At 45.4% G+C, this 18,502-nt stretch overlaps 1 protein-coding gene across 13 annotated transcripts in view; it reads right to left on the reverse strand.

Moving 5' to 3' along the window:
* Nucleotides 1-18,502, reverse strand: part of JARID2 (jumonji and AT-rich interaction domain containing 2) — a 230,442-nt gene that overhangs the window by 83,459 nt on the left and 128,481 nt on the right. For 9 of the 13 annotated variants that reach the window (XM_086370206.1, XM_086370205.1, XM_086370207.1 and 6 more), the window contains one exon: nt 7,815-7,956. The exons of 3 other annotated variants lie outside the window; for them this stretch is intronic. In XM_086370206.1, the coding sequence (XP_086226332.1) occupies nt 7,815-7,956 (142 nt within the window). Of the gene's footprint in view, nt 1-7,814; nt 7,957-16,504; nt 16,525-18,502 lie in introns of those variants that run through there. One more of the 13 variants, XM_086370208.1, reaches the window with a different exon arrangement.

Genomic DNA, 18,502 nt, shown 5'->3' on the forward strand with positions numbered 1-18,502 from the left:
AGAATCCACCTGCAGTGCGGGAGACCTGGGTTCAATCCCTGAGTTGGGAAGATCCGCTGAAGAAGAGAACAGCTACCCACTGCAGGATAATCTGGCCTGGAGAATTTCACGGACTGTACACACTTGTTTTGGACACTAGTCATGTGCATAGTCAAGAGGGCCTAACGTGGGACAAGCAACACACGGGTGGACTCCACGAGACGCTTCATTAAATGAGAAAAGGGTCTGCTTCTTGTAAACCAAAGCAATGTAAAAGATTGTTCTGAAACCCCCAAATCACACCACACAGGTAACAATCTGCCAGTTAAAATTCCAAGAAAGGAAGAGGCAACAGGAAATCCCATAAACCTCCATAAATGATGTCATGTGCAAAACCAGGCAGACATTATATTGATTATTAAAATAGATTCCACGGTTCCTCAGACACCAGGGCCAGGCCCCATGTCACCAAGGAGGACACAGGACAGTACTCCTGAACAGCCTGCCAGTATCCTGAGTGGGATCGGAGAGGTCTGAAGAAAGCCTGGGGATGCTCCTACAGGGAAGAATGAACCTAATCATGATAGGGTGGGGGCGGCGGACGCGCAGCGTTGACAGCACATGCCATCCTGCAGTGGACAGTGAGAACCCTGGCTCCTGCAGCTCTCCACCATTCAATTGGAGTCACCAAACTTCAGGTTCGCCTTGGTGGCCACTTAATCAGGGTATGCAGAGCTGAGAGATACAATCTCCCCTCCAAGCTTGAACAGCAGGAAAAGAGAAGGAATGCCCTGAGCAGGCACCACCCCCTTTGCCTCTGAAACCCAACAACCAGGTGAAAAGCATAACCTTCAGAGGGATGGAGGAAGGGCCCACTATCATCACAAAGTCATCATGGATTTATCCGGAACAGTCACTTGAAACAGAAGCCAGTTAGGGCCTCAGATGAATTTCTACTACCAACATGCTCTGGATGGAGTGAGATTTTCTATTTATAAGTCAACTGCTTCTTTATTTTGAAATCTTCCCTTTGATTGTATCAGGGCCTACTTATGCAATTCACTTTTTTTCTTTTTTGATGACTAATTAAACATAAGGTTGTGACTGTGACTAAGACAAAGTGCAAACATGGTAGTTACACTTCCTGTGCTGTTTCTCTCAGTCAACATTCAAAGAACAGATAGGAACTCCTGCTTCTGGCTAAGACAGAGCGACAGGGACAGGAATCCGCCCCCCCCGCCCCCCCGGCCTGAAGAAGTGAAAATCCACACGAGACAATGGGCATCACACAACAAAACCCTGTGGTTCCTGAGACACAAAAGACTGCCCAAAGACAATTTTCAGGCCAGAGCACATGGAGGGGAATGCAAGAAGAATCCAGAGGAATCCCTGAGTTGGGGAGAAGGAACTGAGACTTCGGGGAGGAACAAAATGTACAGGGTGGAGCACTGAAGAAGCCAAAGCCAGACAGGAAACTCTGGAACCTGCCGAGGAACCTCCTCAAGCACTTGCTGAGGACTAGTGAAAACGCATGTGCGGGAAGTACCCAAGGAAAAGTACCACGAGAAAGGACCACGGGGAGCACTCTCCAAACCCCACACAGGGCTGAGAACCATGCTTTGCCAGAATGGTACACCTAACACAGGTTCTCCCTGAGCAGTTGGGAAAACTTATCCCTATGCCAAATACTGCTCTCTGGCCCTACCTAACAAAGCATAAAAGGCTCAGTTTCCTGGTAACCTAATCATACCCTAGAGCAATGCTTGAGAAGAGTCAGAGACACACTAACATACCCAGAACCCAAAAGAAGAAAACTCATGATGCCTGGCATCCAACAAGGAGCCACAGGGCAAACAAAACAGCAGGAGGACATGACCTGCATTGAGTGGAGGGACATCAATTAAGCCAAACTGACCCCTAAGTGACACAGATGACAGATTAGCAGACAAAGACACTAATAACATCTATTATAACTCCATTTCCTATGTTTTAAGAAGGTAGAGAAAAGATTAAGCTATATCAGGAGAGACAATAAAGACAATTAAAAAGACAACAATGTCTGTGGTGAAAAATACACATCTGCAGATTTTAGACCAAAATTATCTAAAATGAAATACACAGAGAAAAAAAGACTGGGATAAAATGAACAGAGCACCCATGAGCTGTGAAAACAACCTGGAGTGCCTGGATACACGTGCACCCGAGATCCCAGCCAGGGAACACGTGTGCAAACTGTAGCTACTAGAATCTTCTCTAAAACTGATGACGTCTACAGAACTGAGAAGCTCCATGAACCTCAAACACAAGAATCAAAGAAAACTACATGAAGGCATACTGTGTGATGGTGTGCGTGTTCAGTCATGTCTGACTCTTTGTAACCCCATGGACTGTAACCCACCAGGCTCCTCTGTCCATGGGATTTTCCAGGCAAGAATACTGGAGTGGGTTGCCATTTCCTTCTCCAATTACATGATAGACTAAAATAAACAAACAAACAAAAAACCTTTAGAAGTGGGTTTCTTGCTGGACACTCACTACAAGCCAGGAGATGGTGGAGCTGTACCTTCAACAAATTCCACACGGGAGGGGAGGAGGAGGAACTATTGACCTACAATTTTATACCCAGCAAAAATACCTTCCAAAAATGAATGAGAATTTCTTACAACTGCATGCGATTCTACAACCCCTGTAAAAAGATTTTTAAAAAGTGAGGGTGAAAGAAAGACCATATCAGATATTAAAAAAAACCTGAAAGATTCATCCTACACCAGCAGAAATTAGAAATGTTAAAGCCCTACAACCAGAACCCAACGGAAAATGATAACAAAAAACCATTTAGGTCAACAGGAAGGGAAGAGGAGCACCAGAAATGAGGACTGTGCGGGTGAACTGTGCAGGCAAGCAGGCTAGACCCAGCTCCATTTACATCATTCACATTTAGTTAAATCTACAGATTATTGTCTGTGGCTATTAAAGGTGCCACGTAATATTCAGTTCCTCAATGCTGCCCCTTTTCTACTTCCTGTAAATAGAAAATATGTTTCAGTCAAAGATAGGTCTGAATTCAACAGTGCATTTGACATTAACTATACTACTAGTGCATTCTGTTCAACAAACATGTAAAAACTATCGAGGCTTTGAAAATTCTAATTCTTACGGATGGTCACATTGAGTAACTCCTATTTCCAACACTGAGTGCTGCCAAGCAAGTATTCTATGCATTTGGGTCTATCTTCTTTCTAAACTTGGAGGTAGCAAAGTATTTTATGTTAACACAGTAACTCAGAACAGAAATAAGGAAACCTTAAATTTGACAATTCAGCTATAAAAGGAAGACCCAATAAAAGCCTAGGAGAATTCTCATCATCCTGAACATATATTCATCTCCAAAACTTAAACATCACCACATCTTCAACCTTAAAATAAAGTTCCACATTCAAAATCCAATCTCCTAGAGCAGGGCTGTCTTTGAACTCCGTAACTCTTGCACTACCAAAGGCCTAAATAACTAAAACACAGCAGCTCTTTAACAAAAAGAAAACATTTCTGTCCCTGCAGAGGCATGGTCCACACTTTTTTCAAAAAAAACTACATAAGACTCTTACATACTTGGCTTTTTGAAGTGTGTCAGGGCATCTTAGTATTAAGTACTATTAAAAATAGGAACCACCCCCAAGGGCTGTCTGGTCTATTCACATGTGACTTACATGTGAATAGACCAGACAGCACCTTCACAAACTATAGCCTGGCCCCCTCATGCCTACTCTATGTAGGCAAATACCTGGTCATACCAAGCTTTGCAGAAGAAATTCCCACTCTACCATTACAGTCCTTCCTGTGACTCAGTAACTTCAAAATAAAAAAAAAAAAAAAAAGAGGGACACACGCCTACACTTTTCCATCAACCCACAGATGGTGGTGATGATGGCGCCATGGAGAAAAGACATGAATCACAATTTGCATAAGTCAAACTCTATCTCTAAACACATCTGAGAAGTCTTCAATGAGTCTGCATGTCCCCATACAGCAATTCATGTGTCATAGATGCTGATGACAGCTAGCACTGTATCTCATACACAGTCCTGATTATATACCTGGGAGCTTTTCATGAATCAACTTGTTCAGGACACAAAATCCATCATGAAGTGGTTACCATCGTCACAGGTATCTCACAAATGAGGAAACCAAGGCCCAGTGACATTGCAGACCTGCCCAAGAGCACATAACAAAGAGATGACAGAACCAGAAGAAGTCACGTGGTGTGGCTCCCGTGCATACTCTTAGACACTGAGCCACATACAAGGTTCCCATGACACGTCCCTGAAACAATCATGTAGAGGTACACCTTTCCACCACACAGACAACCCCTATCCTGATCATAAGCACTATTCCAAGTTTCTCACAGTCCATCCACACCTGACTGGCAAAATCTGTCCATTCTGGTTTCTAAAAGATATTCAGATACTTCTTCCAGGAAACACAAATGATATGATGATCAAGTGTAATGGGAGAAGGTGGCAGAGGTAAGGAGCCAGGTATGGCCACCAACAAATTCAAAAGGGGTTGATTAAATGCTGTAAGTCTCTCTAATGTTTCCATTCTAAACAGTAAGAACTAATTACAGTGTATCATTTTTAAACATAATTTATCAAACTCACCTACCACAATGATCAAAATAAACAGAAAACCAACACCCAGGAACCCCCCAGTGCCAACTCCTCCAGACCTTCAACAGCTGGGCTGCTCTGCCCATCCGACAGGCAGAGACCTTCTAGAGAGGCTGGCTTTTCCTTTCATAAAGAGGAATTTCAGATGATGACCTTTTAATAACTAAGAGATTCCTTTTATTTTTGCCTCAATACAGGAAAATAAGTCCTTTGGAACTCTACTGCTTTCTATGTGCCAAAAAACCCCCAACTTAAGTAAATCCAACGGCAGCAACTACACAGGAGCAAACATAGCTGAAGGGGCTTCCAGTAGAAAAATAACAGTGCAGACACGTGAGATGTTTTGACTAAAGACTTAAGAAACGTGCTACAAGCATCAATCAGAAAACGGAATTGCTTCAACTTGCAGGCTGGAAATTTAGGGCAAGGTCTAAACTGAGGCTGGCAATAGTCTACACTTAAGATTTCCATTTTTCTTAAAGTCAAACACATAAATTCCCTTTCTTTCCCCTGCTCTAACCAAGACAAAAGGCATTATTAACTGGTGACCCTAAAAACATGTACCTAAAAAGAGCAATTAATTGTAACAAAAAATGCAAGCATTCTTATCATTCTGAAGAGAGAGGTAACGCTTTTTCCAAAACAAATACATAAACCACGACTCTGGAATTTTAGGACTCAAGTGTTCTCCTCCAGAAAGTCTAAATGTCAATGGAGAATACAAGTGGTCCATCACAGAACATGTTCTGTGCATGCGTATTTTTGGGTATTTTAGACATGAGGTAAAAAGCAGAATCTAGTCAACAATCTGCCCGATGCTTGAAGCAACATTTCAAAATTACCATTTAGGTAGTTACTCTGGGCTTGGGATCAGCAGACACAACATCACTTCTTTAAAAAGGTATATTATGTGTAAGAAGGTTGGCACTGAAGTCTGACAGTAATTGACAAAGCTCCAGGAACTTGGATTCCAGTTCCTATGATTTGCCTGACAAGGCAGGGCATGTACCATATAGTTTACACTGAATGTTCATGCTAAATACCAACAAGCAATCAAGAGAGCTCTTTGAAAGCCCAGAAGTAGTAAAAGTCATTTTTTATTTGCTGTGTGCCCTGCAACACCACAGGGCATTTATGCCCTAACTACACTGTCCCTTCGTAAACAACACAGCTCCCTTCTGCCAGGCAGGCCACCCCACACCAGCTCTGAATGTAGCTTAACCTGTCAAACCTGAATCTATACTATATCCCTGGGTAGATTTCACTAGTAGAGTGTGATCCTAACTTCCCAAAATGCTGTCACGAATCCTTAATTCAGTAAAACAAGGTACTCAGCACGCTAATAATTAAACAGATTAGCAATGGGTTAAGTTTTCCCTAAGTTCCCGGAACAAAGTTTCTCTTTTCTGGTGCCCTGGAGAATTAAAGCTAATTGACTGATTTGCACACAGCTGCCACACAGCACTACAGTCCCGTGCAAAGAGGAAGCCGGCAGCACTACCATCTGAGAAAGGCACCCGGAGCCAGGGACAAAGGGCTCCCCGTCCCCACCCCAAGAGAATGAAGCTTGATGACCAATACCCTCTTGCTGACCAATCCCAGCAGAAGTGAAGGTGATGGCCAGCCACAAAGCTCAAGTACTGGTCACTGTTACTTCCAACCACCATCACAGAATTCTGTTCTCCAAACACAGATGAAGATGATGCTAGCTACACAACGGTCCCCCCGGCCCCACCCATGTTTGGAAACATGGATAGGATTATTACACACTCCAATATGTTTACGAATGTGATTTAAAAAAAAACAAAAACATATCCTTTAACCCCCTGCTCTTGTGATGATGCACTTTTCAAATTGGGGCAGAGTCTGTCACAGAGCATCTGAAACATAAAAGGCTTCCACTGAGACACTCAGCCAAATGTCTTTAAAAAGAGTAGCATACAAGGTCCAGTACACTGGCAGAGACAGTTCTTACACATGCTTGCTAACTGTACTAAAAATAAATCCAAGGACACCTTCTAAGATGCAGTGCTGAGGAGCAAGAGATAAAGGTGGTAGAAATTAATACAGACTCTATCCCATGAGTCTTCTAAAGGAAGACACTGCACGACAGGAAAACAAAGGCTTGCAGCTAATGGCTCTCCAATTTCAGATCCAAAGTGCAGATCTATTACAGATTTTTAAGTATCCACACGTGGCTACCCTCGTCCTTTCCTGAATTTGCTGCCAAATTCAGTTCTTCATTAGACACACACGTCAAGATGGTTTCTGAAAAGTAACTATAACTCTGTATACAGAAATGGTACACAAAGAAGTCCAGACCGGGGGTTATTTTCCTCCCCTTTTCCCATCCTCTCCAACAAACAGATTCTAAGAACAAGTAATTAATCTTTTCATCCAGGAAAACACTGAGTATGAGAACGGAAATGGAATGAAATGAAATATAAATTCTAAATGGGGGCAGGGGGGGAATCACATCGTACATGAGACACGAAATAAGGCAGATAACTAAAAAAGGATTTTTAAACACTCAATTAAAAGTGTTATTATATAACGTCACTATCATTGTCTGACCATGAAGCCACAGCTCTTGTCAAACTACCATAGCGAACTTCCTGATCAAGCTATCTTAAGCTTATTTAGGAAAGTCACTAAAAAACAAAAAAAAAAAATTAAAAACCTGCCGGTAAATTAATTCTATGAACCGATTTCACACCTACTTATTTGGTTAACACCAAATGGATTTTGCTTTCCTGACAAGGGGGAAATTTTTTTTTAGAAACACCACATTTAAATCTTCACATTCACACCTCTGCAGTAGTGGCAAAATACCATCTAATATACTCAAGATGACAACCAATGAAAACCAATTAAAATGAACAGCAAAGGCAGGAATTACAAACTGGCAACTCTCTGGCCAATTTTTACAGCAGGAACTTGTTTTGTTTGGCTCATACCATTTTTTGTGTGTTTTACTCATCTTTTCTGATAATTAGTGGACAATGTTTAGAAACCAGGGTATTTGATACAAAAATCCAGAATTCTGGCTCCTCTGCGAAAAAAATCAGGAGATTGGGTGAGTGGGCCCAAGTTTGTTCCCACTTAAACTGGCACCTAGTTTGAAGTCCCTGGTTTAAGGCACGAATATGTTCAGCCTTGGGTACTAACCTTTTCCTCGACGGCCCTTCTTCAAAATCTGAAGAACTAACATCGTTGCTAGTCGAGGACACTTGGGATGCATCGTCCTTCTCATTCTCTGACTGTTCTGATGCTGGTCCTAATCCCTTAGACTGGCCATTACCAAGGAGCCCTACAGGTGAAAAAAGGGGACAAACACTTAAATACATGACACAAGGAAGCAGCACTTTACCACAGTTTAACCCTACACAGTGGCCGATGAGGGCAGACAAGAAACTCGACAGGAGAGAACCGGGAGGTGTGGATCCCCTGAGAGGGGAAGGGAGAAGCCCCACCTCATCCTACTTTTGACCTTACACAGGACTGGAATGCCTGCCAAAGAAATAACGCCAACAGTAAGCAATTCAAGCAGAAATGTGTTATCGTAATAATATACTACAGGGTTCTTTCTAAAGTACTTCAACTGGGCTTCCCAGGTGGCGCTAGTGGTAAAGAACCCGCCTGCCAAGGCAGGAGACATACGTACATCAGCATCTTTCAGGACTGGGGAAAGAAAAGTACTTCACATATTACCAATTCAAACTAGTCATCCTTCCAAGACCACATATTTACTCCAGAAAACACTAAACTCTTTTTGGGACTGCCTTCAGGAAACAGTAACTACACCCAAGAAAAAGCATCAACCGTTGCTTTGTAGCCGTCTATCGGTTCTTAACGAGAAATCTGACCGAGAAATCTGACTGGACAACTTTCTCTTCATAGCAGTCCTTCCCATCAGAGTCGCCATGTTTGAATCTGACCGTCTCAAAGGACAAAGATTCTCCACGACAGCATAAGTGGTGCCATGCTGAAGAGGGGGTCTCAGGGCCCCAGGGTGTGCTTCTAGTAACCCGAGCTGGAGAAGGGCCTGCGCCAAGTGGTGTGGAGTCGCTTAGCAGCCAGGTCACACTAATGGGGAACAGCTGAATAAAAGCCTGCTCCCTCCAGAGCTCAGACATCCTTCCATCCAATCCAGGGTTCTGGACACAATTTAGTTTCTACCAATGGGAGGCTTGTACCCGCCCAAGTGTCCACAGCCACTGGCCCCCAGGTTCACTGCCTAGTCACCAGCCTCTGGGCATCAGCAGAAACGCTGACACAGGGCCTGCATTCTCACAGCCACAGGGTTGGCTTTTATATAAAGCCAAAAGGGCAGGAGCCTTTTGTTCTCCCAACACTTTCAGCAAGTTTGTAAGCATTTATGTCCCTGTATTAAATCCCTTTTTAGCTGAAGCATTTAAAGAGTGGTTCCTATTAGTCGCCATAAACACTATACCCACACACTGAGTCGGATTTTCAGGCAGAAAGCAGTATACTGCAACAAACCTGGGACCTGGCCTGCTTATGCATCTCCCCAGTTATCTGTTTTTACACCATTTCAGAGTGTGAATAACAACATAAGGTTGGAAATCTAATACAATGCAGTAAATAAAATCCCATGGCTGTCGCTTAGACTTGGGGCTCTGGGAGTCATGACTACAATATGGAAATGAAAACACAGACAACTTCCCAGAGAAAGAGAAAAATGTGGGGAGTGTGCACTGTGAGGCAAACAGGAGACATAACTGGAGGGAAATCTATGGGTCTGAGGGTTGAAGTGTGGCCAACATTTCAAAGATGAGAGCAGTGCTATTCATTAGAGTAACCACCAGTCACACGGTGCTGCTGAGCGTTTGAAATATAGCTGATGTGGGTAAGAGGATGAATGATTATTTTTATTTAACCACATTTAAAACTCACTATAACTAACATTTTTAAAATAATTTCATATTAATTCTAAAAGTGTTCTGGACAAATTATTAGGTTACATCAAACACATTTAAATTAGTCTTACCCGCTTCTTCAAGATTTTCTAATGCAACTCTAAAAACTAACACTACATATGTGGTTGAAATAACATCTCTATGATCAGCACTGAATGAGAGCCCTGCAGAAATGCAACGGGCTGGAGTTGGTCCCCCCTCCCCGCCAGACGTGTTAACACGACCACACAACAGCCCACCCAGACAGCAGGAGGACACAAGCACACTCATACACACAGATTAGCAAACCAGCCCAGGGACAGAACATAAGCCAATGGATGAACAACCACACTGAAAAGGATGCTGAACATGAAATGAAAACTCTTATTAAGGAACCATACATGAAATTAACATTTAAGGGGCATATATCTCTAAAATAAAAGTGTATTCCTGGTTGAATTCACATTTTTCAATAGTACAAAAGGACTTTAAGGAGAATAAAGCAGGAAAGGAGGAAGGAAATATAACTACTTTCTGCATACCTACCATATATATGCCAGGGCACTGGGGATAGACGCATAATCCAGCAAATCTAAATTCTAGTGGTGACAGGAGATATACCTGGGTGTGTCAGTTAGCAGTATGCAGCCCTGAACTTGCAGGGCAAGCCAGAGGGGAGGGCAGTGAAGATGAATCACTGGAGCAAGCAAACCTGCCAACGGCAAAGCGAAGAGAGCGAAGCTGGTATCTGCAATCACCTAAAAACAGAAGCCAAGGCAGTGGTGGTGCTGGTGGTGCAGGAGGAAGAGGGGGTCGTTCTGAAGCTGTGTTTGGAACACGGAGGAGACAGGAAGGAGGCGCCGCTGGGCAAAATCAGGGAACCAGCACTTGCTCTCCCCTCCGGTGCACAGCAAGGTCTCAAAGGTCTGCTGAGGGAGCAGGCAGCCCATGCATGAATGAGTGAAGGAAAGAGTAAAGCAGAGAAAAGTTCAGCTGTTCAGTGGTAAGGAGAACCTCAGTAGACTGTGAAGAGCGGTAACCCCCAAGCTGGAGCGCTAGTTAAAATCACCTGGAGGTTCAAGCACAGGGCCCCCTTCAAACATGCTCTTTTAGCACCAGAAGATGCTGTCTGCTTTGGCTGCTCTGGGGACCACATTCTGAGATCCACTACTGCATGGGGAAGCAAGAGTCAGTCAGCAAGAGATCTAGTTGCTCTAAGACACTGTAAAGCTTTGGGGAAGCCTGCACTAGATCCCAGGAAACTGACTATGTTTGTACTGTCGTAACAACTCACAGTAAGGCACCCAAACCCAAAGTTCCGCTGGGGCATTCATTCTTCCACCTCTGATCATCACTTGTGAAGGGGAAGAGGGCTGCTCACAATACTTAACCACAAAGCTATGTTAAGTCTGCTAATGGTAAATATGGTTAAAAAGTAAAATAATAGGGAGGGGAAAGAAGTGTTCATATGACTCACTGGAAAAGACCCTGATGCTGGGAAAGATCTGAAGGCAAAAGGAGAAGAGGGCAGCAGAGGGTGAGACAGTCAGATAGCATCACCAACCCAATGCACATGAGTTTGAGCAAGCTCCAGGAGACAGGGAAGGACAGGGAAGCCTGGCATGCTGCAGTCCATGGGGTCACAAACAATTGGATACGACTGAGCGAATGAACAACAACCATCTTAGAGACATCATATAGAACAAGGATTTAATGTTTCTCTTCTCAACAACAACAAAAAACCTGCCCAAGCACAAATTCAAGGAAACTGAATTATGAAATTTTACATGAAAAGGGGCAATTTTAATTGACTGTATGGGAGCTCAATGTCAGGCTGAGGAAGAGAATGCTCTGAAATGCTATGGCAAGACTGAGCTCCATTAAAAAAGAATCAGAGTACTGACTCCATTGTCCCATGCCCTCATCACACCGATATCTTGAAAGAACACCAAAGTTTCCCACATTTCAAGGATTAACAAAGTCTATCAACCGAACTAGGGGAGGGATGGGTTGTCATTCACTTTCCAGATCAGGAAAACGGGGGACACGCAAAGATGCTGCTTGCCCATTCTATGAACTGAGGGATGTCGGCTGTTTCCAGCCTTTTCAGGGGGCGAGACTGACTTGTTTTGCATATGACTGACTGTTTCAATTTGAGTACCCCAGCCTGTACATCAGCACAGAGAAAGTGTTCATTTATTTTCAGTGAGACAGTCTATATGGTTGGATAAACTTGGGCTTTTTCTTCTCTGCACACCCCCACCCTTCACGTCTCCAGTGCGCCGGCTACCCTATTTCATTTTGAAGGTTTTCATCCAAGTCGTACCACCTGCCAATCCAGGAGAGCCAGGTCAGCAAGACGGATCCCGACGCCATGGGGCAGAAGAGCCATTACGAGAACATCAGGCAAGCCAGTGCGGGCTGCCTCTCCTCTCCCCAACGGAACAAAGCCCTGCCACCAATTTTTACAATGATTTTTAGTCCATGAGAAAGAATCAAACAGCATCCCCTCCTTCAAACACACAAACTGGCTTTATTTTTCCAAACCCCTCCCCTCATCAACACAAACCTTTGTGGGGAGAGAAGCTTAAACAGAGAAGCAGAAAGGCCCACACATTCTGCACCGCCCCCAACTCGGGCATTCGTTCCCCTCTATTAATATTCAGTAGGTTGAACTTAAATTAAACCACGTCTATTGTCTTTCACAAAAGCAATAAATATGAGCTGAAAATTCCAAGTCACTGCGGTAAAGGCGGCTTGGGCACTGCCTCCAGCCTCGGCAAGTCACCATCAGCTGACAGGGCGGCGAGTCAGAGGCCACCCCGAGGGCAGTGCCCGTGCTCAGGAGCTGAGAGCCCAGAGGAAACAGAATTCAGCAGCTCTGCACCCCACCTCCCACGTGAGCCAGCAACGAAAAGGCTTTCAAGGCAATATACCCGAACGGGTCCTTGCTAAGCCTGGAACAGCAGCAGCAAAGAGGAAGGGGGCTTCCGTGCTGGGGGCTGCCCGTGCGTGTGCGTGAACTTCTGCCTCTGGCTGTAACATAAAGGGGGCTGGGACATTTGAAATATAAATGAGGCCAAAGATTCCTTCAGCTAAGCAGCGATGAGAGCTACAGATTTCAGAACAGAAACATACGCAGAGAAGGAAATTCTGTCCCAGACTCTGAAAGGGGGGATGAGCCTGGGCGGTGCTTCTAATTTTATGATGTTTTAGACACAAAGAAGTTTTCCCAGTCATCATGTTAGCTACCCATACAGGACGAAATACACAATGGAAGAAAAATCTAACGCCTCTCGTTTCACAAAAGCAAGGCCTAGAGAAGGGTTAAAGAGAAAGAAAAACAAGGAGACCTTTGAAGCTGTTCCCGAGCTTCCAAAACATCTGGAGCACACCAAATGTATTAGCATATTAGGGAGAGTCAGTGTATTCGGCTTTGTTGTAGAAGAGATGCACAAAAGGTAATTCTGTATTATGGAGCCAATGCCCGTCTGTCACCCTGTCACTGCGAGACAAGGTATCACATTACATATTAAACAGTCAAGCATCCAAAGAGAGCTTTCATTTGCAGCAGCAGCAGCAGCAGCAGCAGCAGTGCGTGTGTGTGTCTGTTGAGGGAGGGGGCTGGCAAGACATAAAAGCAGCCCCCTTGGCTGAGGTAGGACCTTCTCTGAGGTACTTAGAATGTCTGTTTTGCTGCCATGATTAGTGGAAAATAAAGCCTATTTTCACTCAAATTTTGAAAGAAAAATTAGATTGTTTGCGTTGTACATGTGGATGCCGGGGAAAACCTGGCTGGGGCCAGCTCCACGGAGTCAACATGAAAATGTAGTTTAAACCCAACTGTATACACTCAGGTCAACAGCTGAGCCTTGGACTGATCCTGGGGTCCCGGGAAGGGGGTGAGCAGGGCAGAGGGATCTGCAAAGCGAAGCCCAGGCTGGTCCACTGACACCCTCTCCGCCACAACACACCAAGGTGGCTGAGAACAAACCACAGTCTTGAGGCATGGTGTCACTGCCACACTTGTGGGCAACAAAGCACGGATGAGTGGGTTTACTCCTTCAGCTCATGGAGGACACGCAGCTCTTTCCCTCAGGAGGATGGCCCCCGACAGGCCAGGGCGCCCCTTTGTCTGCTCTCAGATCAGCAATGACGATTCCCCACTCCAGCCAGGAAAACACAGCCCCAGCAGCAAAAGAGCCCCCAAGAGGCAAGTGCACACAGAAAGTAGAGAGAGCGTGTTATGGATGGAAGGATGGATAGATAAATACAAGAGACAGACAGATGGACAAATAAGATGGATGGATAGGCAGGCAAGCACATAGACCGACAGGCAGAGAAGCAGGCAGGTTACAGAATCCCCCGGAACCCTTCACAGCCAGACTTCTTCTCCACAAAACCTTCCTGGACATCTTTGCAGAAAGGATGTTCGTTCAAAACCCGACAGTGATAATGTCACAGAAAAGTTGGGCCACTGGGCAGGCAAGGAAAATATCTGACCCTCATCCTTTTCTCCTCTTTTCAGAATCAAGCAAATGACTAAATTTGAGAGACGTGAACAGGAAGAGAGACAAACAGAAACCCTAGCCCAGGAGGCAGCTCCTCACCTCAAGGTACCGAGGGAACAAGCCGGCAGACAGGTCGTAAGTACACACGAGAAGGTGGACCAGATCCCTGCTCTGACTAAACCCCAAACCGGTCAGCACCACCAGGAGACAAAAGACCTCTCCTTCCCACGTCCCGACAGGAGTCCCAGAAGAGGCTCCAGCAAGGACCAGAATGCCACAGCGGAACTTCACTGGACACAGAAGTGCCTCCACCGGCAGGGCCCAAAATCTCCAGGAAAGGTGTCTGAATGGTCCCAGAAGCTACTGAGGCTCTGGTGACGATGCCAGTAAGCAGGGCCCTGTGTGCCAGCGCCACTCCTCCACTTCTTTAGGGCAAAGGCTCTTCTCCCTACACTCCCATCCTCCCATCCTTCACCCTTCAAATGATTCCCACAACAATCAGAACAGGTACCGTGTCTCGAGTACAAATGATTACTGAAATACAAGCATTCACACTGCTCTATGACGAAAAGCTCTACCTGCATCCAGTCGCCCTTAGCCTCCTACCTCAGGGTCATTCCTTCTCTTGGTCCCTGTCCCCATCCCGAGACCTCGCTGTGTTTACAATGGAAAACCAGTCAACCTAGTTGTAACTGTCCATCAAAAGCACAAATCCTTGGAATCCCCTAAAACATGAAACTCAGGTCTCTTGTCAGCTAAGTAAGGGGTGTGCTGGACAAGTGGCCCAGTGCTGAGCGTCCAAGAGGTCGAAGATTGCCTTCCACATTCAAAAGAAGTGATTAAAGACAGTGTTGGGCTTAGGCTGGTGTGGAAAATGAGCTGCAGAACAATGGACCACTGCAGAGCCTGGGAACTTAAGAGGCAGACACAGCGGAAGGGAACCCAGCGCATTTTTATCAAAATTCTTTAGATAAACAAGACCAGCATGTCCAAAGTCTTCTGTTCCGATAAGGTGACATGCCAAAATCTCGTTTTATAAATCCTGTAATTTGCACTTCTCAAAGGGAGATTTTCCATAAGCAGAGCATGTTCCCAGATAGTGACATTCTACCTATAATTAAAACATGTCTGTGTGTGTTTGTGTATTTGGAGAGAGAGAATAGGAAAGCTTCATATAGTCATTACATTTACCCCACAAAATATAGTCACCCAAAGAAACCAGTTCTCCAATATTAACAAGTCTCTACAAAGTTAAACAAAGCTGGCTTTAACACAAATCAACAAATCCCATAAAGTTATTAGCTTACAGGAACAACTTCAAAACACTTAAGTGTCCTGACAACTTAATTCAGAAAGGTAAACAGCCACATCCTCACCCCAAACATCTCTGGCAGTCTTTATTCCCTAAGCCCATAAAACAGACCTCATGCAAGTCCTAAACTCTTTGTTATAAGCTTTCCGGTGCGCTCATACCTCGCTACATACAGATAAGTCAACTGCACACCCACTTCTCAGATGAATATAACAAAGGATTAAGTGGGATATTCAAAGTCCAAAAGAAAAACAACATCTGCAGACAGCAAGCCAGCTCAGAGAGGCCTACTGCCTCCTGGAGCTGCCTTCTTTCCGGGGTTGAAATGTAATGGAAACAGTACAGAAAGCAGAACTCCAATAACAAGGCAAAGACGTGAGGCACCTAAAATTGACGGCTGCTAACATTCACCTGTGTTTACACTTATGCAGACGTGTGAATGCACGAAATGTGGGAGCAGAACCGAGAGCTCTCAAAGTTTAAGCTGTAGGGTCTAACCTAGAGTCACTGAGTCTCTGTTTATGTGCCTCAGTTTCCTCCATTTTTCAAGGAAAAGAGGACAAGAGGCGGAGAAAGAAAGTATGAAGGGAAATGAGAACCATGCATACTGTTTATAAAGGAGACCAAAGCTATGGCAGAGGATGAACTAATTTATAATCAAACATCTATTTTTAAACGCTGGGAAATGATTAGAGCAACTAGCAATAAAATAAAGGGGGCCAGCCATCACTGGATGGCAATTCAGTCCCCAGAGAAAGGTCGAGATCCATACAAGCCTGACTAAAACTGCAGATTTGGCCAAAATGGTCAACAGAGCTCAATGCTTTAAGAGCGACATGAATTCTCTCTTGTAAATTTCCACAGTGCCTTTGCAGGAGCCACCACTGCCCCCAGGGAGGATACCAAAGCCGAAAGAATAGTAATATTAAGCAAATCACAACACTTTTTTTTTTTAAACATACTCTCATATATATACAGCACCTTGCCATCCATAATGGATTTAATCAGGACCCCAGCAGGGAAACCCACAAAAGGCCTATTTCTCCAACAAAAGCCACAGCAGCCTGAAACAAATCTAGAGCGATTTGGTTTTTTATTTTATTCATAGGAACAGACCTTCTATCCCAGGTTCCTCAAGATAAGCCACCAAAAACTGCACCTGACAGACCCGTGGAGCAGCCATCCTCAGAGCCGGATCATTGCAGAGAGACAGAGAGGAAGGAGGACAGAGGACGGGAGGGAGGGGGAGGGCGCGCGCGAGGCAGGCTCGGAGCGCTTGTCAACAATCCTCCCCTGCACGTAAGGCGGGCGCCTGCGGATTCCGCCAGTGCAGATTCCGCGCGGCCGGGGGGAGGGGAGGCGCCGCGAGGGAAGGTTATTTATGTGGCTGCGAGAGACTCTAACACCACAGAGGAGGGGTCTGGGGCTTCCCCCCCACCCCTTCCTGATGAATTAGAATGAGAAAAAGGAAAGGCTCAAATAGCTTTTCACCCTGTAATTTCCTCAACCTGCAATGCAGACAAATCCTTATTTTTAGGATCTCTAAGATGGTGTGAGGCGGGATGGGGGTGGGGGGGGGGGTGGGGGGGACGGAGGGGGCGGGTGGACCCATTGGATGGGAGCAGTTTAACTGTCCACCCTTCTCTGTGCCCAGAGTCAGACTGCTCTCCCCTCCTCGCCCCCGCCCCACCACCCCTCCTCGCTCACACGCTTCCCCCTCCCCAGCCCAGCCGCGGGGTCCTAGCATATTTTCAATGGCATCCTTTTTTTAATATCATAATCTGTGTCATTCAGCACTTGCTTTTTATTTATTTTTATTTGTTTTTTTGGCTAGGAAGCCTGGGCAGCTCTCCAGACAGACTGCAGAAATCTCTTCCCACAAGCTCCTCCTCCTCCATCCCGCGCGCCCCCTCCCTCCCATCCTGCTGCCCCGGTGCTCCATCACTTCAGTGATGACCGCATGGGCCACGGCTGCCCTCCCCGCCCCCAGCGCCTGGACACCCCACCCCCAGGCACATAAATTCATCTAATCTAATAAAACAGAAGCTGTTTTCCCTCATTGTTCCTTGAGGATCTTTCACAAAACGGGCTCTGTGGCCTGGCAGCTGCCGAGAGGGGTGAAAAAGGCAGGATTCCAGCAGGGCTGGCCAGCTCCCTGGCCCCAGATAACTGCAGCTCGCATCTCCTTCCCTATGTCATAAGCTGTTTGATTGTTAAAGTCAAAGCTTTTGAAGCTTTTGAACTTCAGCTGGCAATTATCACGTCCAAAGCACATGCTCTGAACACCAGCCCACATTCTCCTCGTTATGCCTCTCCAGAGGGGAAGAAGATGGTCGACACCCTCAGAGAGGCCACATGGCACTGAAGGCTTCACCAGCAGGCTCACCCAGGGAGCTGGGGAAGGAATGCCCTTACTCCTTCCTACTCTCAGCTTGTGGCTGCTGTTAACTATTGACTGAGACCCTTCTGGGCTTTACATACATAGGTCAAGTTATTCAGTCTTCAAAAAACCCTAGAAGCAGATCTGTCCTGGTGGCAGGGCCAGTGACTATGCATTTTGTCCGCTCTGTTTCATAAATGACCACAGCATCTCGACCTGCCTCACTTTCAAACAAAAAACGTCAGGAGGCAGGTGATGGTCGGCCCAAACCTCTACTCAATTTCCACCACTTTAAAACCAAAATTACAGGCAACGCCTTTAGAGATAATCTAGTACAATCCCCCACTTTACAGATATGTCAACTGAAGCTTCTGCAGGTCTGGTTCTTAACCAAAAGCACGGTGAGTAAATCCTCAACAAGCAGAAGGCCATCCAAGAACCTGGGGTTTCTGGGGCCAGGGGCAAGCTAACACACCAGAACAACCTCATGACAAACTCCCTGTAGGATAGAGGGCTGGAAAAGCCTCTGCAACCATTACACGCCCAGTGTGAGCCCAGAACAGACCCTCATTCAGCTCTCTCCAGTGCAATCTATTCCTATTATGCTGAACAACTGTTTGGCGTGTATCCCACTGCAGCATAAGTCATACACAGTCCATTAAAGGACATTTAAGGGGTGACTGTTTGGCTCGTCCCTCTTCTTTGTATGGGGACTTGTCTTAGTGGCCTTCCCT

Source organism: Bos grunniens, chromosome 23 (genome assembly GCF_055505025.1).
Source record: "Bos grunniens cultivar Pamir isolate PY7600 chromosome 23, Bosgru_T2T1.0, whole genome shotgun sequence".
Classification (NCBI taxonomy): domain Eukaryota; kingdom Metazoa; phylum Chordata; class Mammalia; order Artiodactyla; family Bovidae; genus Bos; species Bos grunniens.